Source organism: Euprymna scolopes, chromosome 7 (assembly GCF_053919585.1).
Source record: "Euprymna scolopes isolate OS-2025 chromosome 7, ASM5391958v1, whole genome shotgun sequence".
Classification (NCBI taxonomy): domain Eukaryota; kingdom Metazoa; phylum Mollusca; class Cephalopoda; order Sepiida; family Sepiolidae; genus Euprymna; species Euprymna scolopes.
In genome coordinates, this window is record NC_136488.1 from 106,914,416 (window position 1) to 106,941,618 (window position 27,203).

A 27,203-nucleotide genomic window follows, 5' to 3' on the forward strand; every position below is an offset into this window, starting at 1 on the left:
AGAGCATGAAAAAAAAAAAAAACTTTAAAGGTATATAGATTTATAAAATAATGTTTGAATTTGTACGGTTAAAAAAAGAAACAAAGAAAACGTCTTATAAGTTAAAAGAAAAAATATATAAATCAGTATAAAAGAGAGACAAAAAATAAATTGGAGCATGACTCAATTTCTGAAATTGCCCTAAATATTTGAAGCTTGTCTGGCAGTTTTTGTATCTTTTTTTTTTTTTTTACTAATTTTGTTTGACAGGAAAAACAAATATATGTTATACACTTGTATCTCCAGCATTGTCAGAGAAAAATTAACTCAAGAAATATCATGTCCAACATTGAACTAATTATTGCAAACAAAGACCCCCAGGATAAGAAATGATAACAAAAATTCCAAAGTAATACAAGTGAATATTTTAAATATTCTCTCAGAATTATTGTAAAATAAACTGGTTTTAGAATTCCTATTCGCTATTTAAAATAAAGACAAAACTAGTTATATTGCTTCACCTAAATACACATAACTAAAGAAATGTTACATGTTTTCAGCATTGAAAGATTTATTCTAAATAAATAAAATTTTAATTTTTAAAAAAGGTCAGAAATATATTGGCTTGTTTAAAAAAATACAATAGCCATTTCAAATTTCAGCACCCTCTGCCTTATTGCATATAACTTTCAAGGAGTTAAGCAAAAGATTGATTAAACACGTGTATGGCACATTTCATCAAAGCTGACAAAAATATTTCATTTTACTAACAAAGCAAATACTGAAGATTATTATTTAATAGATAATAATGAATATTAGCAGCAGTGGCTGATGCCGACGGTTTAGAAACTGAATTTTTGATCAGTATCAAGTTTTGAAAGCAGCAATCACTGCAACCATTTTTTACCTTATTTATTCCTCTTTTCCCACCTCTTTATATTGTGAATCATGCTGACACAAGTTTTATTATATAGATGGTAACATTTTCCAATAATAGAAGCTACCACTACGATTGCAGTGTGATGTATGAAAGTGAAATCAGACGTGTTGAATGGCGAGAAAAGATATGATGAATGTGTAATGTGAGCATTAAAGACAAGCTTAGATCTGATATTCTCAGGGGAAGATTAAATCTAGATAGTATGAAGAGATGTAAACAGAACATAGTTCAGTCACATTGAAAGACTGGATAAGAATGCTTAGGGGTTAACAGATATAGACCAACTGAGTTGGCAGAGTAAGGCCAAGGAAAACATAGTAAGAATTTTAGAGAAAACAAGCAGTGCATGCGCGGTCCCCCTCTTGTGCTGCATATGAGATGACACCACAAAAAATAGTGAAGAAATGATGAATGTGAGAAGTGTGAAGAGCCAAGGTTGCCTCCACATTTTTGCCAAGTTTCAGAAAAATCTAATGGATGGAGCAAAAGCTATGGAGTAAAAAGTGTAATTTTTTTGCAATTTGGAGGCATTTGTGACCCCTTTTGAGCTCCTGGGAACACCAAATCCAAGTGAAAATGGACAAACGATGCAGTTTCATGCCTTAAGACATGTATATTTGAATTCAGCACCATGGAAAACTAGTATATATCAAGTTCTTGAGTAATATGAAAACAGAGCTCCAAAAAGGCATGTTTTTTACCCTAAAAGTCCAAGAAGGATACAAACCAGAATTTTGCCAGGGTCACCCATACTGAATTTATATTAAGAACAATAGCCTCCACATTTTGGCCAAGTTTCAGGAAAATCTAATGGATGGATCAAACACTATGGACCAAAAAGTGTCATTTTTGGCCGTTTTGGGGCATTTTTGACCTCTTTTGAGCCCCTGGGGACGCCAAATCCCAGTGTAAATAGATAACAGTGCAGTTTCAGGCCTTAACACATGTATATTTGAGTTGACGACTGTGAAAAACCACTATATAGTCAGACATATCAAGTTTTTGTTGAGAAATAATGAAAAAAGAGCCACAAAAAAAAAAAAAAAAAAAAAAAAAAAAAAGGTGTTTTTAGCATTGAAAGTCCCTGGGAACACAAACCAGAATTTTGCCAGGGTCACCGATATTGGATTTATATTAAGAACAATGGGCTGCACACTTTGGCCAAGTTTTAAAAAAAATCTAATGGATGGATCGAAAGTTATAGGGCAAAATGTCATTTTTGGCCATTTTTCACTTTTTTTGAACCCCTGGGGGCACAATAGGAATTTTTGTAAAAAAAAAAAAAAAATCTTTACTGTGCACATCTTATTTAATGAAATATAATTTGTGGCAAAATTTCAGAAAAAACTAATGGATGATTATCTGGCAATAGCCTGAACTAACAGACGCATGGAAGCATGGACGCCACTGAAAAATAGGTCCCTCTCAGATAAATCGGGGGGGGGGGGGCAATATAGATAAAGACCTGCACAGAGAGAGTAATTTGACAGTTTTTCATTTTATATCTGGAATGAAAGAAGGAATTTATGAGGAAATTAACCACCATAGTCAGTAATTATGAAGTGAAAAAATTAATATTAGGAATAATGTTCACATCCATTCTTTTAAATTAACAGAATTCTGACATACCACAACCAAATTTTTTGAGTTTGTAAATTGCAATTTCAAGACACCACTAAACTATGCATTTGTAAGAGTCAACAAAGCTACTCACCCATCCTGATTAAACGTATTTCGAGGTCTTGATTAGAGACATGTTTACATCCTCATTAGAATCAAAAAAAAAAGAAATCATTATTTAGATCCATTCATACAATGTCTGGATGACTGTTTTGGGGGATGAGTGAGAAAGTAGAAAAGTCTGTAGTCACATTCTTTTAACACTTCTCTTCTTCTTCATGTGCAAACTTCCACGAATGCTTTAATAGAAAAAGTAATCAGCAGCAAACTGACTTTTTTTTCAAGCAACAGTAAGAATAAAATTTTTATGAACTCCTTCTCCATGTACTAACTTTGATCTCTTACTATGAAAAGTAAATGATATGATTATTCTAATTTAAACAGCCTTCATCCTAAAAATTAACTTATGGTTATTGTTTCTGAATAATATCACATATTTTATTTAAAATTAATTTTCAATGAATTTGAAGGTAAACTTAGTTCAAATCACTAAAAGCTTATTTGAAATGACCACGGGTGGTCTAATAAATATTTCACATAATGTTTGCATAAATAAATGTACACAATCTAACTTACAAATATAATCTCTTCATTAGCTAAATCCTACTTCAATCACCTATATCATTTAGAGTAATATGTCCAGCATTTTTTCCATACATTTTATGAAAAAAATGGGGATTAAAAAACGAAATGGATTTCCATTTTCAGTTACTTCAACTTTTAGATTGATCCACTTTTTCTATATGTAAACATTAAGATATCTTCGATGAATTACTATTTCTAATCGCATTCTTTTTAAGTTGTTTGAGAATGGTACAGAAATCATTTTGGTAAAAGAGAAAGTCTTCTTAATGGTGGCTTTTAGTTTTCAAATCAAAAATATATCTCTCATCGAGTGTCATTTTCACGTTTTAGGCAATGTAACCTCTGACAGAACTCTGAATGGAATGCTTTATTTATTTCACAGGGGTAGCATGCTCTTGTTTCGTCAACCATGCCTGATAAATAATTCACAATTGCATTTTTCAGTTGCTCACACCGAGAATTGAACCTTCAAAAGGTCATTTTTACAATTGATTTTTCCAAGTACTCTAACCACTGCACCTTGCAGAATAAGAGCATGCTACCCCCATGAAGTAAATAAAGGGTTCTGTTCAAATTTCTGTCCAAATTCCCGCCGCCCGAGTTCAACAAGATACACCTGATGAGGGTCAGAGGTTACATCACCCAATACGTTGTGAAAATGACACTCAAAATGAGAATAGTAGTCCAATGAATCTAAATATGAATATTCAATCCTCATCTCAAAAATTTAGAAACGTAAAGCAAGGTTTATCCAAAAACAATTTGCTACTATTTATATTTTTGACATGAATAATTTTTTTTTTTTTTTTTTTGGTGGGGGGGTAATAATTTGTTTTCATCATTTGAAAAAATTTAATTGTAAAAGCTAGTTTGATTTTCTTATGTGTTAGTACATCAAACATTGATCATTAGACCGAGTTACGGTGTTTCTTCAACAAGAAGTACTAAAAGGAAGTAATTTGGTCTCTTGCGACTAAGTGAATGAACACTATTTTTTTACTATAAATCAGCTTGGGATTATATTGAAGCTGATGTAAAATCTGTAAGTGTACCTTCAATAGTTTTTAACTGAAATAAGATTTAACCCTTCTCATCCATTATGTTAATTGAATAACAATTTAGCTTTTTATCATTAATTGCATTTAAACTTGATTTAAACAATACTAGAGAAAATGGGACCCATTGTGAGGCATGCATTATAAGCTTCGGTTAGATTGTTTGGAAATTTGTGAAATTATATAGAAAAAAAAAAAAGAAATTGAAAATAGAAGTTTATTTCTACTCACTATATTTCCACCCTCTTTCTCTTTATCGTTACAGGTTAAATAGTATTACGTCATGTGATATTGCCTTTTGTTTATAAAAGACTATTCCAACAAACACAGAGAGAAACAGAAGCGAGAGCAATAAATAACATAAGTGGGAGGGGTCTCAACAAACATACAGCGAGAGCGTGATAGATGGGTCGGTTTATTACAATTTATGCATAATTAAGATGTAATGTTTTTCCAAACGTACAATCTCTAAACTGAGATATATTTCAGTATGTATTTTGCGATTAATATATAAGAAAATAAAAAACTTAGAGAAAGAAACAGTGCTGGTGCATTTATGTTACCATGCTATCTTTTTAATAATACTTTTAAGTTAAATTCAAGTTTTACGATATTTTTTTTTATTAAATTGTTAGGTGAAAGTACAGAATAATTACAAAACACCCTCTCCTCCCCATGTTAAGAATGGCTTTCTAAATAATATTATTTCAGCACAGTAACACAAGTGTATAAGTACCAGAAATGTTAATTCAACTTTTAGTAATAAAGTTTACTTTAGAATCTTAAACATCATATTGCCAAAAAAGTAAAAGTGCTCAATTACGCCAACTGAAGACGCCTCAACATTTTCTAAAATAAATGACTGAGGTTTTCGGGTATGCTGAAAATGAATATCACAGGAAAAATTAGCGCAGACAAATAGTTTTTGAGATATAAATACCTGTATTATGCAATGTAACTTCTAGTAGTTTGAATTGGCTGCCATCTTTGTTGTTTCAATGAAATGGTTCAGTGAGCATGTGTAGACAAACTGAAGTTCATTCTACGAAATTCAAACGTTTATTCAACATCACGTCAAGCTAATTCTACCAAAAAATTACTTTCAAGAATTTAAATTCAAGATAATTTTCATGAAAGATAATTTCAATTGCAGGATAATTAATAAAAAAAAAAAATGTCCTGTGTCTGGTGTGAATACAACCATATTGACGCAATGTTGGAATTTAACAAGTGCACACACACATGCAAGCAGTACCCCAGGTTAGGTTTAGGGGGTATTATTTTACTTCAAGGCCCATCTCACATTCATATAAAAAAATTTTTTTTTTTGTAGATTTCGATGTGCTTTAAAAGAATATGATAACCGTTTCCATCGCAAATTTACCGTTTGCATTGTATTAACCCCTGAATCTTACAACTATTTTCCAACATTTAACAGCCGACACGCGAGTGCGCTGTAGCATAAATGAGAGTGTTGCGTGCACACTCACGTACCAGACTGCCTTTTCACATAGTGCAGTAATTTTTGACAAACAATTTAAAATTAGATGAAAAACAAGTAGTTGAATATGCGCGCTTTCACATACAGAAATGGCCACCACTGATAAGATAGAATTACATTGCTTAATATCTGGAAAAGTACTTGTTTGCAGCAAAAATATGCACGCTTGAGTGTTGTTCACCAGTCACCACTGATAGCATAAGGAATGTATATAAAGTTTTTTTTATTTTTCAATTTCCTCGTGTCTTTATAGAAATATGAAAGCAGAAAAAACAAAATTTTTAGCCAATAAACAAACAAAAAAATGCCCCCTCACCAGGTGGACAAAAAAGTGGCTGCTCATTTTAAGTCAAGTTATCACCCACCTTTTGAAAAAGTAATTTCTTCATATCATGAAAACTATTTCTCTGCGACGGAAACGGTTAGCATATTCGTTTTTAGCAAACCAAAATCTACAAAAAAACATTATTTTTTCTATACGAACGGGAGACGGGCCTTAAAGTAAAATTTTAACGTTTAGGGTTAGGGTTCTATAGTATCTGCTGGAAAATCTTGAAAAAAGACGAAACTTAAAAATACCTATGTGTTCTATAAAAATGCGCTGAAAAAAAAAAAAACTGAAGGTTTGCCGGTTCATATGCTGCCTGTTCAAACTTTGACCGTCAAAAACATACTAGATGAAAGTACCAGTACAAAATGCTAAGAATGGCTAAATAATAGTTATTTAGAAACTCATTCTTTACATGTTAACTCATGTTTGTACACTACATACACTTCATTAATGGCGTATTGGCAACTCTGGACTTGGGATGAGTGGAAGAGCGGTATAATAGACTTTTATCAAGTGAATTTTTGGTAGTATAGAATTTCGAACTGTCGCATGAATGACATTACGGTAATTGTGGCCTGGTATACCAACACAAAACCTACCTTTAAAAGCTTGTTTTTGGGGTTTTTTAGGGTGTGCTGAAAACGAATATTGCATTTAAAATTGGGGCTGGTAACTAGTTTTCAAGAGCAAATTGCAAGTACCTTATTTCGTTAGAGTTCAGTTAAACCTGGCACTACTCAATACCAATTTACCGATTTTAACAAAATATTAACTTAGCTCACTCAGTCTATCAATGAATACAATCATTCAATTATTAAATTATGATTAAAAAGTAATTCACAGGTTTTAATAAAATAATTACAAGTAAAAATATATATCCCTTTTTTTATACTGGTAAAAATTTAAACTGCACAAAATTTCATGGAAATTAAAACATAAAAACAATGTTATAAATAAATCTGATAAAAATACAGAATTTGTTCATAAACTTAAAAATTAAGGTACTTGTACAGTTTAATGAAGACATTAAAAAATGAAAATATAGAAAAAAGGTTATATTGCACGTATCTGTTATGGAACGAAGTTCCCCGAAAAAAAATTTAACTTAATTTCATCAAGTAGTTTTTTTGTTTGTTTTTTTTTTTGGGGGGGGGGGTGTATTACTATACACATAGATTCGAAAAAGTTGTCAAAAAACAAATATATAACAAATAAATGTAATCAAAGGCAAGATAAGTTACTTTTCTGCCAAACTGGATATATTTTTGTGTTTTTATTCAATGTAACATGTTTATTCCGCTCGAAAACCATACAGTGTTTACCGATGTATTGGAAAATTCAAGATGGCGCCTCACTCCCTCTTTAACACGGTAAGTTTGGGAAAAGGTGTTATAAATAAAAAACTAGACAAAATACTGTTAAAAATCCGCCGAATATATGTCAACCTATGTCACGGTAACATATATTAGGCGAGTTTTTAACAGTATTTTATCCAGTTTTTTATTTATAACACTTTTTCCCAAACTTACCGTGTTAAAGAGAGAGTCAGACGCCATCTTGAATTTTCCAATACATCGGTAAACACTGTATGGTTTTCGAGCTGAATAAACATGTTACATTGAATAAAAACACGAAAAATATATCCAGTTAGGTAGAAAAGTAACTTATCTTGCTTTTGATAACATTTATTTGTTATATATTTGGTAGAAAAGTAACTTATCTTGCCTTTGATAACATTTATTTGTTATATATTTGTTTTTTCACAACTTTTTCGAATCTATGTGTACAGTAATACAAACCCCAAATTCCATAATGGCTGACTTCAACGCGCTCTCATAAGAACGTGTTTTTCCGCTGTAAAAGAAAAAAAAAAACACATATTAAATGATTTTTTTTTTTCGGAGATCTTCAGTCCAAAACGGATACGTGTTTAAAAACTGAATTAATTTGATACCTTAATTCACAAAAGTCGAATTTATTTAGTAGAAAACACGCAAGAATAAAAATACACAACATATAATCATTTTGCATTATTATTATTATTATTATTATTATTATTATTTCTGTTTATTTTGTTATTTTGCATTAAAAATAAGCAAAATGTCGGATTTTTTGTTATAATAAAAATTTATCCTGAAACAAAAGTAAATGGAAAATTTTTAATGAAGTTTTGAAGTTCAAGATAGAGTGTGGATTTACTTACTAGATATGGATACGCCTCGCGGTCTAGAAAGTGCAGTTACTGAAAATGAATGAAGGATATAAAATAAGACTGCAATATTATGCATTTGAACACCCATGGTTAATATGGGAATCCAAGTAAAGTAAGTGATCAGAAAATGTGGCAAGACACGTAAGTAAAAAGCGAAGTCGGCTTCTAACAAATCGATTTTCGTAACGAGTGATACGCATGCGCGTTCGTAACAAAAACGGTGTCACCTGAATAATTACCCCGCTTCATTTTAATCCAGCTTTGGGATATGATCAAAGTGTAGTATAGTTTCTGTCTTAGTAGATCATCCTCTCAAGCAGAGCTTATTTCAGTTAATTCCTATTTCCGTCACAGAAAGAGTAGAATAATTTTCAGTAGAATTTCGACATTACTCTTAAATCATGTTTTATTGTTTTGTTGCTGTTGGTTGTGATTTTTGGGGGGTCATTTTATGAAAATTTAGTACCATAGAAAATCTGTTTATTACCTCCTCTCGTGCTCGAAAAATAAAATTTTATTTTTTATAAATTCTCTTTCCTTTTGGAGTAAGCAGCATACAAAAAGTTGTCAGTAAAAAGAAAAAAATTTTAGACTCCAGAAAACGGGGATCACATTATATATAAATTTAGCATAAAATGAACACTTCAGGGTCATCAAATGGTAATGGTCATTCACTTCTGGACCAGATAATAGTATTAAGGACAGCTAACAAATCTTAGACATTTTCTTAATTTCTTAGAAATCAATTTTGGATGCCTGTATTTAGGAGGGGAGTAACTATCTTTTTTTTTTTTTTTGATAAAAAAATACATGAAAATATGTTATGAATGAAATAATTACTTAATTTTTTTTTTATATTTTTCTTTCAGATCCATATTAAAAATGAATAGTGGCCTGGAAGCGAGCTGGTCGCCAGACAAAATGACGAACAACTCCCTTAAAATAATTTTTTAGAAAAATTAATAAAAATAAATATTCAAACTTGGTACATTAAAGGAAGTGTAAATTTATTTAACATTTCTCAGCGTTCCGTTACACTCATATGTTTGTGTCCATTGAAAACAAAGAAATCCTTATGGACTGGGTAAATGTTCCTTTTGAGTGTAAAATAATTAGGAGAGAAAAGAGAAATTAATGTTTTTCTTTTTTAGAGCTCTCCGGAAATGGTGACATATCAAAAACTCGCGGTCAAATTTTAGTTCTGGGGTAGGCGCTACATTACCCCCCTACTAGACAGTATGTCGATAAGGAGAACAGAATGTCACTAAGTGTAAACAGCGAATCGGTGTGGGCGATGGATGCGTCTACCCGATCTGGTAAAAATGGTCGTGCTTGATGGGTTAGGGTCGTCGAAAAAGACCGTAGTCTTTGGTTTCTGCATGTGTACGACATCATCGTCAAAAATCGCTTTCTTTAGGCGATCAACATTGACCGTGTCACGTCTGCCGTTAATCTCGATTATGAAGAATTTCGGGTATCTCTTCAGTACCTTGTAAGGGCCGGAGTATGGCAACTGAAGATGGGTAGTCACGCCACTATTCCGGATGAACACGTGGGTCCATGAGTTTATGTCCTTGGGAACATGCATGTTTACATCTTGTGCTCTTGGCGCGATGTTGAGAGGTATTGCCATATATTCTTTTACACGGGAGGTGTAACTCGCCGGGTCTGGCATGCGTTCGGGGTTTGTTGGTGCAACCATCTGTCCAGGCAAGGTCAGTGAGGCTCCGTAGACCATTTCAGCCGGGGCCAGACCGATGTCTGATTTGATGGTGGATCTAATACCTACGAGAACGAAAGGAAGGAGTTCCATCCATCTGTTAGGGTCAGAGTATGCTTTGAAGGACGCTTTCAATTGCCTGTGAAAGCGCTCAATCATGCCGATTGCCATCGGATGTTATGAAGTAATGCGAATGTGTTTACATCCGAGCAGGTGAGACAGTTCTGAAAAGAGGTAAGAGTTGAATTGTCTACCTCTGTCGGTTGTAATGGTGTTAGGCACCCCGTAACAAGCTATCCAGTGTGTGATAAGTGCTTGGGCTACAGTTTCAGCATAAGTATCTTTAATGGGTATGGCTTCAGGCCATCTCGAAAACCTGTCAATGCAAGTCAACGGATGTGTACAGTCTCTGGAGGGTGGGAGTGGGCCCACTAAGTCTATATGAATGTGCTGAAAACGAGCTTCAGGGGTTGAGAAGGTCGAAAGTGGGCTTTTAATGTGCCTATGAATTTTAGACTTTTGGCGAGGGATGCAACTCCTGGTCCATTCGCGTATATCTCGATTGATGGCTGTCCATATAAAATGAGACGTCACCAACTTCTGTGTAGAGCGGATGCCAGGATGCAATAGGTTGTGCAGCTGAGAGAAAACAGCTCACCTATGTTTGAGAGGAACATACGGGCGCTCATGTCCGGTTGAGGTATCATGCCAAATCACTTCACTAGAAGAGGGTATGGGAACCTGTTTGAATGATAGTTTGTCAGAAAGTAGCAAGTTATTAAACTCCTCATCATTCCTTTGGTCGGCGGTGATCTGTTTAAGATCGATACTATCAGTAGGCTGGATGGCATCAATGTGCATGCATGATAGTGTGTCAGCAACAACGTTCTCGGTGCCTTTGATGTATTTGATGTCTTAAGTGAACTGAGAAATGTAGTCTAAATGACGAGCTTCTCTGGGTGAATGCTTGCCGGGCTTGGCAAGTAAGGCGTGCGATAGCAGTTTATGGTCCGGAAAAAGCGTGAAGTCGGATCCCTCTAGCATGTAGCGAAAATGCTTGACCGCACAGTAAGTGGCTAAAAGCTCTCTGCCAAAGGTACTATATTTGGTCTCAGCATTCTGAAGTCGCCTGGAGAAAAAGGATAGTGACTGCCCTGTGTTGTCTACGAACTGACTGCTGTAATATCCCTCCAATGCCCACATCAGATGCGTCTACTGACAGGGCTAGAGGCGCGTGTGGGTGGGGAAAAACCAACATGGTGGCAGCCATTAACGCTTCTTTTACTTTGTTGAAGGAGTGTAATTCCGGTCCGTTCAAAGTGATTGTTTCATTTTTTTTCTTTTTGTTCCTGAGTACATCCGTTAAAGGCTGTGCGATTTCGGCACAGTGAGGAACGAAATGTCTGTAAAAATTTATCTACCCGAGGAATTCCTGGAGTTTACGAAGGGAAGTGGGAGGCGGGTAATCAACAATGGATTGGACTTTTTCCAGGAGAGGGTGGATACCCTCCGAATCAATTAAATGTCCCAGGAAGGAAAGTGAAGAGACTCCTAACTCACACTTGCCAGGGTTGATGATAACACCGTATTCCGACAATTTGCGGAACAATTGTTGTAGATGTTTCATGTGTTCGCTCTCAGATGAACTCGCTACGAGTAGATCATTAATGTATGCATAAACGAATGGTAATCCACATAAGACTGCGTCTATAAATCGCTGGAAATACTGGGCAGCATTTCTCAGTCCAAAGGGCATTTGTAGAAACTCGAAGAGTCTGAATGGGGTAGTTATAGCAGTTTTGGGGATATCTTCAGGGTCCACAGGAATCTGATTGTACGCACGGACGAGATCGATCTTGGAGAATATCGATTTACCATGGAGAGAGTTTGAAAAATCTTGGAGGTGAGGAATGGGGTAATTATCTGGAGTCGTGTGACTGTTGAGTGCTCGATAATCCCTGCAACCATGTAGAGTGGTGATGACCAATTACTGTCTGAGGGTCGAATAATGCCCAAGTCCAACATGTGCTGAAATTCTTGCTTGGCGACTTTCATCAGGTTTGAGTCTGCGCAGATGCGCACTTACAGGAGGTCCTCTGTGGTGGGTAACATCGTGTGTAACCTTGTCATTGCTACAAACAGGACGAGTTATATCAGGAAAACCTTTTAAGAGGTCTGTGTATGAGTCCATAACATCCTTCAATATGACCGGGCTTATCTCCATAGTTCTATTAATCTTCTCTTGCACGGTAAGTCTAGTGCTATTGTCAACTAATTTGCCACATTTGACGTCCACAAGTATGCCAAAATGATGCAAGAAATCTGCTCCCAAAATTGGAACGGGCAGTTTTGCGATAGTAAAAATCCATTGGAAGGTGCATCAGAGTCCCAGGTTTAACATTAACGATTTCTCTCCAAAGGTTGGAATAGATGAGTGATTCACGGCTTGTAGAAAGAAAGTCAACTGGGGCCGTTTCTTTTTCACCAGTTCTTTGGGGATTATGTTGACTTCTGCACCGGTATCAACGAGGAATCATGTATACCAGTGTTCTTGTCTGTGACATAAAAGGTGCGACAAATGTGGTTTCTGCCAGGGGTATCGGTCGCCCCTATCGCCTGGCCTGGCCGTTTCCCGCTTGTTTATCGTTCTTCATGAAAGAGCAAGGCTTGTGGCATCGGAAAGCTTTTTCACCGTAACGCGCGTGGAATCAACACAGCCTGTCACCATTTCAACTGTTACTTCGTCGCCAAGAACGGTTATGTCCGCTCAGATGCAGATATCTACTTGGTCTGAGCTCCATATCACGAATCTGGTCACTTAAGTTTTGAATTAGCTGGGCCTGTCTCTCCAGTTCATCGTGGATATCTGTGGAGGTGCCTGAGGTTTCGGGAAAGGAATCCTTTGAGGCCTGTGCGTGTAACGGGGCTACGGAGACCGTTACTTCCATGATCTTGTCTGCCAACTCCGCCAATTCCTCAACCAAGGTGGTGTCTTTAGAGGATGCTAGTATCATCTGAATACTGGACGGCAGCCTGCTAACAAATAATTGTTTGAGGATGTCCGGCTGTAGAATGCTTTCGCCCATTAATTGCTTCATCCGACGCAGTAGTTGGGATGGTTTTCGGTCACCGAGTTCCTCCTCGATCGGCAGTTGCCAGAGACACTTTTGTTGGGAGTCGGTCATTCTTCTGATTAACTCCGACTTAAAGGTGTCATAGGAAATAGATCCCGGGGGTGCCATTATCAAGTCGCGGACTTCAGCCATCACCTCGTGCGTGAGTGCGGCCACCATGTGGTTCAGCTTAGTCAATTCACTGTGAATTCGCTGAGTAAAAAACTGTGCTTCCACGTGGGCGAACCACAATGTCGGGTCGTATGTCCAGAAAGGCGGAATTTTGAGAATGGCTTATTGTCGTTGTCACCGATAAGGTATCGCTGTCCATAGTTGTCGTCGGGTGCGAGGTAACGTGAATAGGGGAAGGTTTCAACTTGAAGAAGAAAAGCCCGTATAGGTGCGTATGAGTGGTATTCCTCGAAAGCCGCCTTGGCCTGTGCAGAGAGAAACTGTTAAGTGGTTTGGAGGTCTTTAAACTGCCAAATTGGAAATGTCCAGGTCCTTGCGTGTTCTACCAAAGTCTGAAGAAAAGGGGTCACCAGTGAAGCGAGCTGGTCACCAGACAAAATGACGAACAACTCCCTTAAAATAATTTTTTAGAAAAATTAATAAAAATAAATATTCAAACTTGGTACATTAAAGGAAGTGTAAATTTATTTAACATTTCTCGGCGTTCCGTTACACTCATATGTTTGTGTTCATTGAAAACAAAGAAATCCTTATGGACTGGGTAAATGTTCCTTTTGAGTGTAAAATAATTAGGAGAGAAAAGAGAAATTAATGTTTTTCTTTAAGCATTTTGTGTAAAAAGTGGAGCAGAGAAATAAAGAAAATATTTTTTTTTGTTTCGTTTAGAAGAAATTATCATAATGTCTTTGGTTTGGGCGCGTGCGAAAAAAGGCCGCAGCGGTGAAAAGCATGTCTTACCTCATGAAGTCCAGTGGAAAGAAAAAGAAAGAGAAACACCTCAAATTTTGCGCCACAGTTTTTTTGTTCTCTTTTTTAGAGCTCTCTGGAAATGGTGACATATCAAAAAGTCCCAGTCAAATCTTAGTTCTGGGCTAGGCCCTACAGCCTTGACCCTAGCCTCTCTCACTCCAAATGCTCCAAAAAAAATAACTGCCTATCCAGACCTTAATTGTTGCAGGCTAACAAGATCACCTCGCTCCTCACACACGTACACATCTGTGCTGATAGCCTCTACAGACGAAGGCTTTTTGTTGGTGCTTCTACAGAATTATGACGAGATTTTCAGAAATCATGAAACTGAATTTCACATGAAAACAATGGTATTGTTGGAATTTTTTTTTTGTACGAATAATGGTACATCCCCCACCTGTTTACATTTATTATTTTTTATCTGGTTCTTGTATTCGATTTTTTTTATTTCGTATCTTTTTTGATTCTTAGTTTCATACATTTTGGGTTTGTACGAAACTCCCTTTAATTTGGAGAAAGGGGAAATGCTAGCTCCATGATGACGTCACAAGCCCAGTGTAAGATTCGCCCTCTTTTGAAATTCTGACGACAAGGATATTAGACGTTCGTTTCATTGCCTGGCACTGAAAATAGAATTTTTACAAGCCTCCTTCAAAGGAGAAAACCTGGCAAGAATACGACGAGGCATGCTTCTGAAAAATGTCTATGTGGCTATGGTTTTGCACGTATTTTTGAAGGAGTGTAATTATTTTAAAAAAGACCTTATTTTACGTGACAAGGAATTTTGGCACGTCCTTCAAAGAAGAAAACCCGGTAAGAATATCCAAGACATGCGGTGCGGCATGCTTCTGAAATCCATCTGTGTGTCTACGGTTTGCACGCAAATATGGAAGGAGAGAAATTTCTAAAAGGACTTTAAACGAAAAAAAAAGAAAAAGGCACGTGCCTGACTGGCTTTCAATTTGTGAGTACGCTCCTAAAATTTATTTCATATGAGAGTGTGATTAGGAGATACTATTTTGCATCTTATTATTGTATTCGTTCATGGATACGACATCATTATGAGAACCAGTGTTATTTTTTTCATTATATGTTACGTTGGCGTTTTTTAAGTTTAATGCCCGCAAAGGTAAAAATTTGCAACTAATTTTATTGTGAATAAAATCTCTTCTTCGTTTCAAAGCAGTACCTTTATATTTTATTCTTTACCCCCCCCCCTTTTATTTCATGCTATCATTTTTTTTTTTCAGGTTGGTTACTTCAGTGTCGAATAAGATAAATTTCTGACATCATCTATGTATACTTTGTATTTTTAAGATGATTATATCCAAAAATTAGGAAAATCGATAGGGTAGAAAAATTTTTATTAAAGAAAATAAAAAATAGAATTTGATGAACACGATCGTAAAACACAGGAGAGTTCACCTGGGAGGTAATTCTCTGTTCAAATTAAACAAAGATGGCAGCAATTTTTCACCAGCTAACACGATTAAAGTTGTTTTTTTTTTTAATAATTCAGTAATAGTCACATAATTTGGACTGCATTATTTGGACCTATCATTGTAAGTTATTACAATTGGCCAAAAAAATCAGTAAAAAAAACATTGTTTTTATCTGAAAATTCCATTTATTGACTACAAAATCTCGTCCCAATAATCTAGAAGCACCTTTTTGTTTTTTCGTCATAAGTCAATCCTGGCTGAAAAGACGGCCATCCCTTTAAAAAAACATATTTGGTTACATGATCTAAAAACACTATCTGGTTTGGATATGGGTGATTGTGTGTGTGTGTGTGTGTGTGTGTGTGTGTGTGTGTGTGTGTGTGTGTGTGTGTGTGTGTGTGTGTGTGTGTGTGTGTGTGTGTGTGTTTAAAGAAAAGTTGAGTGCTAAGAATATAGATTTAGTTATATCACAAGGAGACAAAAGTACCAATTTTTAAATATAAAAATTGAAATATCCCAAATATCCCTAATACAAGTAAATACTACAAGTGAAATTTAAGTCAATAATTAGAAATTAAAGTTCAACAAAGCTCATATAATATAACTAAATCGAACACAAAATTTATGACATAATTGATTATTCAACAGCAACCAATATTATTTTATTTCATTATGTAAAAAAAAAAATTGTTACTTCTCATCAGTGCCATAATTCATACCAACTCCTCTTAAATTATTCTGTAATTCTCAACATTCATTCTCTCTTTTTCTCTCTTTCTTTCTCTCTCTCCACTTAAAAGCTCAATGTCTGTCTGTTCCAATTCATCTTTCTTATAGCCGCTGCTCCCTTCATATGCAAATTAATGCCATATGTATTTGTTGCGGGCCAGGATATAAATATCCTAACTCACTACAAAAGAAAATAATGAAACGAATGGAAAGAAGGAAACAAAACTCAATTGCTGGATAAAATAAACATGTCGTTTATTTTCTGTCGAAAATAATAGGTTTAGGTGGAACAAATGTTCATTCAGTCATTGACGACTACACGCGTGGAAAAGAAAGGAATGAAGTAGAGGACGAGAAATGGCAGTCCCGCATGTAGAAAGGGAAAGGGAAAGAGAGAGTGTTGTCCTCAGCAAAGCCGTGCATTCATGATAGTACTCGTCCATGTGGAAAAGTCTTCAAGCCAAGAGCTGTGGACACGAACTTGCCTGATTGACAAACCCAGGCAAAAAGGAAAGAAAAAAGGAAGTTGAATGGTTGTGTTGACTTTTATATCGGGGTGAGTGTTCTGACTGCGCATGTCTAGAATTCCTTTCAGGAGAAGTGACATTTCCCATGTGTGCGTATATATACGCGTATGTGTGCGTACATTTGTGTACGTTAGCGTGTGTGTGTATGCACGTGAATGTGAGGGTATGTATGAGGACGTGTATATGTGTGTGTGTGTGTGCATATGTGTGTGTGTACATGTGAGTATGTATATGTGAGAAAACATGTTCGAACATATTTAACTGAGCCATCTAGAAATGTTTTTCTTTTCCTGATCCCGTCGCATGTTACATAATGTGTAAGTCATCACTTTGTTCCTGCAGAGTGGGGGAGTAGTAATTTCCTCCATAGGAAATGTTATGCCCAAGACAATTGTCAGGTGGTCCATCATCATTGTTATAATTGTCAAATGGTCTAACACCATTGTCGTCATTATAAAGTTGTCTATCATCATCAATGTCATGCAAGATGGTCTATCATCATCAAAGACGTTGTCATGCAGTCTATTATCGTCATTGTCCTTGTCATAGTGTCTATCATTGTTGTCGTTAATGTCTGATGGTCTATAATTTTCATGTCTGATGGTCTATAATTTTCATGTCTGATGGTCTATAATTTTCATCATCAATGACACTGTCATGTTGTTATTATCATCATTGTCATTATTGTAAGATGGTCTATCAACATTGTCGTCATTGTCAGGTGGTCTATGATTATTGTCATTCTTGTCATGCAGTCTACCAGCATCGTTATTGCCAGACAGTCTATTATCATCGTTTTTATTGTCAGGTAATTCTATCACCATCATTATCATTGGCATGCTGTCTGTCATTGTAATTGTCATATTGTCTATTATCATCATCGACATTGTCACGTTGTCGATTATCATCATCATCATTGAGAGGTTATCTATTATCATCATCATCATTGTCAGGTTGTCTATTATCATCATCATCATTGTCAGTTTTTCTATTATCATCATCATCATTGAAAGGTTGTCTATTATTATCATCATCATAGACAGGTTATCTATTATAATCATCATCATTGTATGGTTTTCTCTTATCATCATCATCATTGTCATATTGTCTATTATCATTGTAATTGACAAGTTGTCTATTACATCATCATCGTCATATTGTCTATTATCATAATCATTGTCATATCATCAGTCATTGTCATATTGTCTATTATCGTCATCATCATCGTAATATTATATATTATCATCATCATCATCATTGTCATATTCTCTATTAACATTATCACCATTGTTAGGTTTTCTGTTATCATCATCACCATTGCCAGGTTGTCTATTACATCATCATCATTGTCATATTGTCTATTATCATCATCATCATTGTCATGTTGTCTATTATCATTACTGTCATTGTCATATTGTGTATTATCATCATCATCATTGTCATATTGTCTATTACTGTCATTATCATTGTAATATTCTCTATTATTATCATCATCATTGTCATATTATCTATTATGATCATCATCATTGTCAAGTTGTCTATTATCGTAATCATACTTGTCAGGTTGTCTATTCACATCATAATCATTGTAAAGTTGTCTATTATAATCATTGTCATTGTACGGTTGTCTATAATAATCATCATCATAATCATTGTAAGTATTTCTTTTATCATCATAATCTACATTGTCATATTGTCTATTATCATCATCATCATTGTTAGGCTTTCTTTTATCTTCATCGTCATTGTCAGGTTTTCTATCATCATCATCATTGTCCTATTGTCTATTATCATCATCGTCAGTGTCAGTTTTTCTGTTATCATAAACATAATGGTCATATTCTCGATTATCATCATCATCATTGTCATATTTTCAATTATCGTCATCATCATTGTACGTTTTTCTACTATCATCATCATAATTGTCATATTGTCTATTATCGTCATCATCATTGTCAGGTTTTCTATCATCGCCATTTTCATATTTCCTACTATCGTCATCATCATTGAGAGGTTTTCTATTATCATCATCCTTATTGTCAGGATTTCTTTTCACTTCATCATCATTGTCATATTGTCTATTATCGTCATCGTCATTGCCAAGTTCTCTGTTATCATCATCATCATTGTCATATTGTCTATTATCATCATTATCATTGTCAGGTTTTCTATCATCATCATCATTGTCATTTTGTCTATTATTGTCATCGACATTGTCAGGTTTTCTATTATCATCATCATCATTGTCATATTGTCTATTATCATCATCGTCATTGTCAAGGCCTCTATTATCATCATCATCATTGTCATATTGTCTATTATCGTATTCATCATTGTCAGGTTTTCTATTATCATCATCATCATTGTCATATTGTTTATTATCGTCATCATCATGGTCATATTGTCTATTATCATCATCATCATTGTCATATTGTCTATTATCATCATCAAAATGGTCATATTGTCTATTATCGTCATCATAATTGTCATATTGTCTATTATCGTTATCATCATTGTCAGGTTGTCTGTTATCATCATCGTCATTGTCATATTGTCTATTATCATCATCATCATCATTGTCATGTTGTTTATTATTGTTATCGCCATTGCTCTGTTTTTTATTATGATCATCGTTGTCATATTGTTTATTATCGTCATCGTCATTGTCATATTATCACCATCATCATTGTCATATTGTCTATTATAGTCATCGCCATTGCCATGTTTGCTATCATGATCATCGTTTTCATATTGTCTGTTATTGCCATCATCATTGCTCTGTTTTTTATTATGATCATCATTGTCATGTTGTTTATTATCACCATTGTCATTGTCATATTGTCTATTATCATCATCATCATTGTCATATTGTTTATTATCATCATTACCAGGTTGTCTATTACATCATCATTATATTGTCTATTATTCTCATAGTCATTGCAAGGTTTTCTATAATCATCATCATCATTGTCATATTGTCTATTAGTATCATCATCATTATCATATTGTTTTATCCTCATCGTCAGTGTGAGGTTTTCTTTTATCATCATCATCATTGTCATATTGTATATTATCGCCATCGTCATTGTCAGGTTTTCTATCATTGCCATTTTCATATTGTCTATTATCGTCATCATCATTGAGAGGTTTTCTATTATCATCATCCTTATTGTCAGAATTTCTTTTCACTTCATCATCATTGTCATATTGTCTATTATCATCATCGTCATTGCCAAGTTCTCTGTTATCATCATCATCATTGTCATATTGTCTATTATCTTCTTCATCATTGTCAGGTTTTGTATCATCATCATCATCATTGTCATATTGTCTATGATTGTCTTCGTCATTGTCAGGTTTTCTATCATCATCATCATTGACATTTTGTCTATTGTTGTCATCGTCATTGTCAGGTTTTCTGTTATCATCATCATCCTTGTCAGGGCCTCTATTATAATCATCATTGTCATATTGTCGATTATCATATTCATCATCGTCAGGTTTTCTATTATCATCATCATCATTGTCATATTGTTTATTATCGTTATCATCATTGGCAGGTTTATGTTATCATACTCATTTTCATATTGTCCATTATTGTCACCGTTATAGTCCAGTTTTCTATTATCGTCATCATCATGATCATATTGTCTATTATCATCACAATCATGGTCATATTGTCTATTTTCGTCATCATCATGCTCATATCGTCTATTATCATAATCATATTGTCTATTATCATCATCATCATCATGGTCATATTATGTATTATCCTCATCGTTATACTCAGAGTTTCTATTATTATCATCAAAATGTTATATTGTCTATTATGATCATCATCATTATCCTAGTGTCTATTATCGTCATCGTCATTGACAAGTTGTCTATTATCAGCATCATCATCATTGTCAGGTTTTCTATCATCATCACCATCATTGTCATATTGTCTATTATCATCATCATCATTGTCATATTGTCTATTATCATCATCATCATTGTCATATTGTCTATTATCATCATCGTCATTGTCATATTGTCTATTATCATCATCATCATTGTCATATTGTCTATTATCATCATCATCATCGTCATATTGTCGATTATCATCATCGTCATTGTCAGGTTTTCTGTTATCATCATCATCATTGTCATATTGTCTATTATCATCATCATCATTGTCATATTGTTTATTATCATCATCGTCATTGTCAGGTTTTCTGTTATCATCATCGTCATTGTCATATTGTCTATTATCTTCATCGTCATTATGAGGATTTATATTATCATCATCATCATTGTCATATTGTCTATTATCGTCATCGTCATTGTCAGGTTTTCTATTATCATCATCATCATTATCACATTGTCTATTATCCTCATCGTCATTGTGACGTTTTCTCTTATCATCATCATCATTGTCAGGTTGTCTATTATCATCATCATCATCATTGTCATATTGTCTATTATTATCATCGTCATGGTCAGGTTTTCTATTATCATCATCATCATTGTCGTATTGTCTATTATCATCTTCATCATTGTCATATTGTCTATTATCATCATCATCATTGTCATATTGTCTATTATTATCATCATCATTGTTAGATTTTCTATTATCATCATCATTGTCATATTGTCTATTATTGTCATCATCATTGTCAAGTTGTCTATTATCATCATCATCATGGTCATATTGTCTATTATCATCATCATTGTCATGTTTTCTATTATGATCATCGTTGTCATATTGTCTATTATCATCATCGTCATTGTTATATTGTCTATTATCGTCATCGTCATTCCCATGTTTTCTATTATGATCATCATTGTCATATTTTTTATTATCGTCATTGTCATTGTCGTATTGTCTACTATCATAATTGTCAGGTTTTCTATTATCATCATCATTGCCAGGTTGTCTATTACATCATCATCACATTGTCTATTATCGTCATCGTCATTGTCATATTGTCTATTATCATCATCGTCATTGTCAGTTTTTCTATTATCATCATCATCATAAGTAAAATAAAAATTTTGCAAAAAGTCAATTTATTGAAATGTCATTAGTTGGGGAAAATGTATACCAAATAAATAAATAAATAAAGTGTTAGTTGGATACTCCCAATCCTCTCTTGATGGTACACCACCCACTGTTTTCTGGTTTGATGGGGGTTGAAAATGAACAGGTTAAGCACTAAATTGAACTGAAATCTAGACAAGATCAAAGAAAAATTAGGCTGAAGGAGTTGGCAGGTGTATGTGGTGTCACTTGCTCTAAGATGAGATCAATTGTTGGGAATGAAAAAGAAAAGTTGGGGTGTGGGCATTTCAGAGGTTACCTAATGGGGATTGAGAGGGATATTCACTAGGTTAGCTAAGACCCTAATCTAGACAAAGGGTCTGGAGTCTGACAGGACCTGGACCTTCAGTTGGTGGTTGAAGAATGGGATCAAATTCTGATCAGCAAAAGATTCAAACTCACAGTTCTCAACCAATCGTGACGTCCATATCACCATTCTAGCTTTGGCTAGGTGTATGGGAAAACCCATTTGTCTCTCCCCGTCCTGTGGTGGCTTGGCACTGTGGATAATTTAGGACATGTTGAGTAGGTAAGGATGCTCGGACTCAATACGATCTGTCACCTCATTGACATACGTCCAGTACCATCTGAGTCCGCTGCATTGAAGAACACATATTCTGGCATTTTCTCTGTTGGGGTCCTGCAACGGGGACATATGGACGAACTCACTAGTTGGGCACTGTATTGTATGGTGTTGAAGGGTTACATGTTTCGAGCCAATCACCAGGTCAAGTAGTTGATAACTTGAACCTGGTGCCCAGCTTAACCGGGAGCAGATTTCCTCTTTCAACAATCCCAAATGCTCGATGAGCAGGTCATTGGCAGCCTCATTTACTAGTTCCTTGCAAAGTTCACTGAACCTTGGGAGACTTATGAGTGCAGCTCTACACTCTCTCATGAACTGCATGTCGACCGATAACCTGCGATGCGCCTTGACAGAGTGGTCAAAGATTAGGTCGAGAATGTGTCTTCAACCATGGGGTTCCATGCAGTCTCTTCTGTCAATAAGGCCAGTTTCTCAGCACCTTGGTGACACCTCAATTCTGAGAGTCCCAAACCTCCCTTGTATGTATGTTGAACACAGACCTGTCTGCAAACCCAATGCCTGCCCTTGTTCCAAAGAAGTGAGGAGAGCTGGTATTGCAGGGATTTTACATAGTTCACAGGTAGAGAAATTACAGCCAGTAAAGAATAAGAGGAAAGACATAGGTGACACACACCTTTAAAGAAAGTTTCCTTCAAACCCACAAGCCAACCGTGGCTTCAACCTTTGACTATACCTCTGACTAATTCTTTTCAAGCTGAAAACCTGGTCAGAACCACATGCCGAGGATCAGATTCAGGCCGTCTGTCCAGCTGAAGGGAGCTGAAATAGTATTGGCACCCCTCCAGGCCCTCAACCGCAGACTGTTTGGTTTGCTACAGTTGATTTTGACCCACATGATCTTTTTGTACTGTCACTGCCTCAATGCCTTGGAAACATGACACAAACACGATGATATCACCGGTAAATGCAGAGATACTGGCTCTCGATCCTCCAGGCAAAGTGATCCTGTGTAAGACCAAGCTTGCCTCACCATGCCTTAGCTTATGAAGTAGTGGCTCCAATTCAAGGATGACAGCAGACACTGCTGATGCACACACCAGGAATCAACAAAAGATTTTGAGCACTTTCCATTTACCTGTACCACTGACATCAGTGCATGGTACAGTATGGAGATTCATTTGCAGAAGTCCAGTTTGAATCTGGCAGTCTCTAGAACAGCAATGATCAATCCTATCGAAAGTTTTTGGACTGATCTAAATTGATCAGCATGGCTTCCTAGTCATCTTCTATCCTTCTCTCTAATATTATATGGATCAGGCGCAAGTTGAACCAATCCCTCCTTCACAGCATAGTTTTGCTTAAGTTCGATCAAGTTGCCAAAAACAACTTGCAGCTTATTAGATAGAACCTTGGCTCAAATCTTTAGCTCTGTGTTAAACAGAGTTATGGGCCTGTAGTTATCTAGCTCTTCCATGCCATGCCTATTCGTTTCCCTCAGCAATATGATCACTTCTTTGATGACTTGACCTGGGTTGAAACACTCATCAAACTAATAGTAGAACACATGAGAATCCGTATCAACATGGGCGAGAGCCTCAAATGTGGTTTGTAGAGCAGACCATCGAGCCCTGACTATTTATTGCAACTGACCTGCTTCAGTACAGTCAAAACCTTCTGCTCTGTTACCCTGCCCTTGCAACTAGCCACTCTAGCTGCCTCAAGGTAGGGAGAGTCGGCCAAATATTACTGGTAGGGTCAAAGGTCACCATAGCAAGGCTTGAATAAAAAATACTCAGACAAAAGTAAATAGACTATGTTCAGTCACTCACACACACACACACACACACACACACACACGTTCGCGCACAAATAAACGAACCTTTATTCATTTCAATCTTCCCTGTGCATTTTGCACAAAAAAATAGGTTTTGTCAGCAACGGCACAATTTCAAATACGCTCACACACTTTTCTCAAAACAACAAAAGTAAAATGAACATATTTTTGGACGTAGTTGAAGACAGCATCATGTGACATAAGTAACCAATGAAAAAATTAAGAATATTGTCTTTTTAACGCTTTTCCAAAAAGACAAAATATCAGCAGGAGCAATCGTGTTCTGGAGCCGGAAAAAAATGTATAAAACACAGCAATCAGTTTTCTACGGAGAGAGTTCAGTTTTTTTTCCTTTCTTCTCGCTTTGACGACACAACGAGAACATGCCTCTCGTGTTCACAACATCGTCGCTGCCAACACCACCAACACCATGATACACAGGCCACGCGGACACTCAAAAATCACTTATGCACACACGCCTTCATTCTACACATTTTCTAAATTAATAACAAAAAATCACTTTCCTCATGGGACTTTTTTTAAGTAAGGCGAACTTCGCCAGATAAAACACAAACTTTAAAATAATCTCATTATTTTCACACCTTCTAAACTCCTTGATTCCACGAAAGACTTTCACCTAACATTCTAATCATAATGACTTCAAAAGAACTTTCACCGATCGGACCTTTGTTTATTCACCTTATTGTTTTTGTTAAAAAATAAATACAGTGCATTTAAATCAGTAGGAGGTGTTGTTTTGTTTTATTCTTTTTTTTGTTATTTTGTTTGGGGCGAGGAAATTTAATTTCACTTAAACTTCTGCGCCTCTACAGACCCTAAGAAGGCAACAATGCTAAATTTCACGGGAAAATTCAGTTTGGGGGAAGGCGGTGGTGATGTAATAAATATAATTATTATGTGTTAAGAGAAATGATGCAAGAATGATTTGATGGATGTAAGACTTAAAGACATGCATAAATTTGATGACTTTAGAAGATTGAATCCGGACAGTGTAGTGAGATGTATGCAAAGCAGGAGATTTCGTTTGTTTGGTCACAGTTAAACAATGGAAGAGAGTTTTTAAGTTGTTAGATTTAGATCAGTTGAGGATACAGAATCAATTGGTAGGGAAAGGCCAAAGAAAATCTAGATGGAAATGATAAAGATGGATTTGAGAGAAAGAGATACAAATAAAAATCTAGTCAGAGTTAATTTAGAAGTCAATTTGATGATGATGATGATGATGATGATGATGATGATGATGATGATGATGATGATGGTGGTGGTGGTGGTGGTGGTGGTGGTGGTGGTGGTGGTGGTGGTGATGATGATGATGATGATGATGATGATGATGATGATGATGATGATGATGATGATGATTGTCTAAAATCAAAGTAAGACAAAATAATCTCAATTCTGTATCTTGATCCTTTGAAAATAAAAAAAATAAAAAATATTGTAAAAATGAGGTTTTAAGTTGAAAGTTTGATAGTTTTTCTTTGTATTAATGTTGACTCAGTTCAGGAACAAAATATAATGAACATTAATTTATTCAAAAAAAAATTAATAACGAATTTGTTTTCTGCTTACCTTATCTAAACTAAACTTTTTTCTTAAATGTAGTTTAGAGTACAGGATGTGATCGCTTCACTAGAAAGAAATTGCTAGAAATAGAACAACGTTTTTGTTTTGTTTCAAGTAGTACAAGAGGATCTTAAATGTAGGTGCCAAATAAAATGATTTTATAAATAGCAAATAATAGTTTTTTAACTCATCAACTTGCATCGTGAAGAGTGTCACAGGGACACCATTTTTGAGCTGAAAGATTTATAAGTTTTTGTAGAGCTATATTAAGAGGAATGACTAATTAGACCGCAATGTAAATTGAAACCTCTAATTAGTTATAGAAATGCTTTACTATGAATCTATATATAAAAATATATTATTTTTATTACTTTGGTTGTCAAACTGACTAGTGAAGATTGAGGATATGTGTTGCATGGAGAGAAATAAGATATGATTGGTGTATAATGTAAGTCATAAAGACAAGCTTAGCTCTTATAACCTCAGGGGAGATTAAATCCGACCAGCATAAAGATGCACGCATGCAGAATAGGAGACATCATTGGTTTAGTCACATTGAAAGAATAGGTGAGTTAGTGGGTGTAGAATAGTTGAGGTAGCAGGGTTAAGTGTCAGGAAAAGGCCAAGGAAAACATGGGAACTAGTGATAAATATAGATTTTAAAGAAGAGGACATGATGATGATGATGATGATGATGATGATGATGATGATGATGATGATGATGATGATGATGACTATGATGATGATCCCTGTTTACTTGTAACAAAATACTTAGGGCAATTGTGACTACAGTAAATGTGTATAATCATACATATGTGATGTTTGATTGGCTCGGTTGGCATTTATGTCCTTGATTCTGTCTAGCAATGGCACTGTATATGAAGGAATCATATAAAGTTTTTGAACTATTTAGTAAATGATGAGGGCAGGGTATCACACATGCTTTCACATGATAAAAAAAATTATATATATATAACCTGGTTTGTATTCATTGATAATTTTGTTGGGTTTTATGAAGTTGATATTTGCGTCTATTTAAATAGGTAATCTTTTAAGGACGAAATTCAGAATATGAAAGTTCTTAAATATGAAAGAAGTTTGAAAATTATAATTAATGTAATCATAAGTAGGAAAAGTTTGTTGTTGTTGTTGTTGTTGTTGTTGTTGTTGTTCAGATACATGTGATTAATTTGTTAATGTGTGTTCTTAGTTGTTGTTGTTGTTGTTGTTGTTCATTGTTCCAATGCATACCTTAAATCGATCCCATGTATGACATAACTCAAGATTCAAGTACCTTAACAATTCTTCTGATTTTAGATCGCTAACTACTTTCATATGAATTGATTTGAATGAGAGTCTGTTTTGAATTTTCAGATTTCCTTATTTGACTTGTTGTTGT

The 27,203-nt window shown here is 35.1% G+C and overlaps 2 protein-coding genes across 2 annotated transcripts in view; both read right to left on the reverse strand.

Moving 5' to 3' along the window:
- The window catches only part of LOC145279881 (glucosidase 2 subunit beta-like), a 152,106-nt gene extending 143,590 nt beyond the window's left edge, over nucleotides 1–8,516 (reverse strand). The window contains exon 1 of the mRNA XM_080131340.1: nucleotides 8,275–8,516. Within this exon, the coding sequence (XP_079987466.1) occupies nucleotides 8,275–8,371 (97 nt within the window). The 5' untranslated portion in view covers nucleotides 8,372–8,516. The remainder of the gene's footprint in view (nucleotides 1–8,274) is intronic.
- Nucleotides 8,517–9,547: 1,031 nt separating this feature from the next.
- LOC145280312 (uncharacterized) lies at nucleotides 9,548–10,162 on the reverse strand. Its single transcript, XM_080132082.1, has one exon. It carries the CDS (start codon nucleotides 10,160–10,162, stop codon nucleotides 9,548–9,550), a length of 615 nt encoding a protein of 204 aa, XP_079988208.1.
- Between the last annotated feature and the right edge of the window lie 17,041 nt (nucleotides 10,163–27,203).

Bases quoted from the DNA above. Each gene is read 5' to 3' on its own strand.
- LOC145280312 (XM_080132082.1), bottom strand. From the start codon at position 10,162: ATGATTGAGCGCTTTCACAGGCAATTGAAAGCGTCCTTCAAAGCATAC.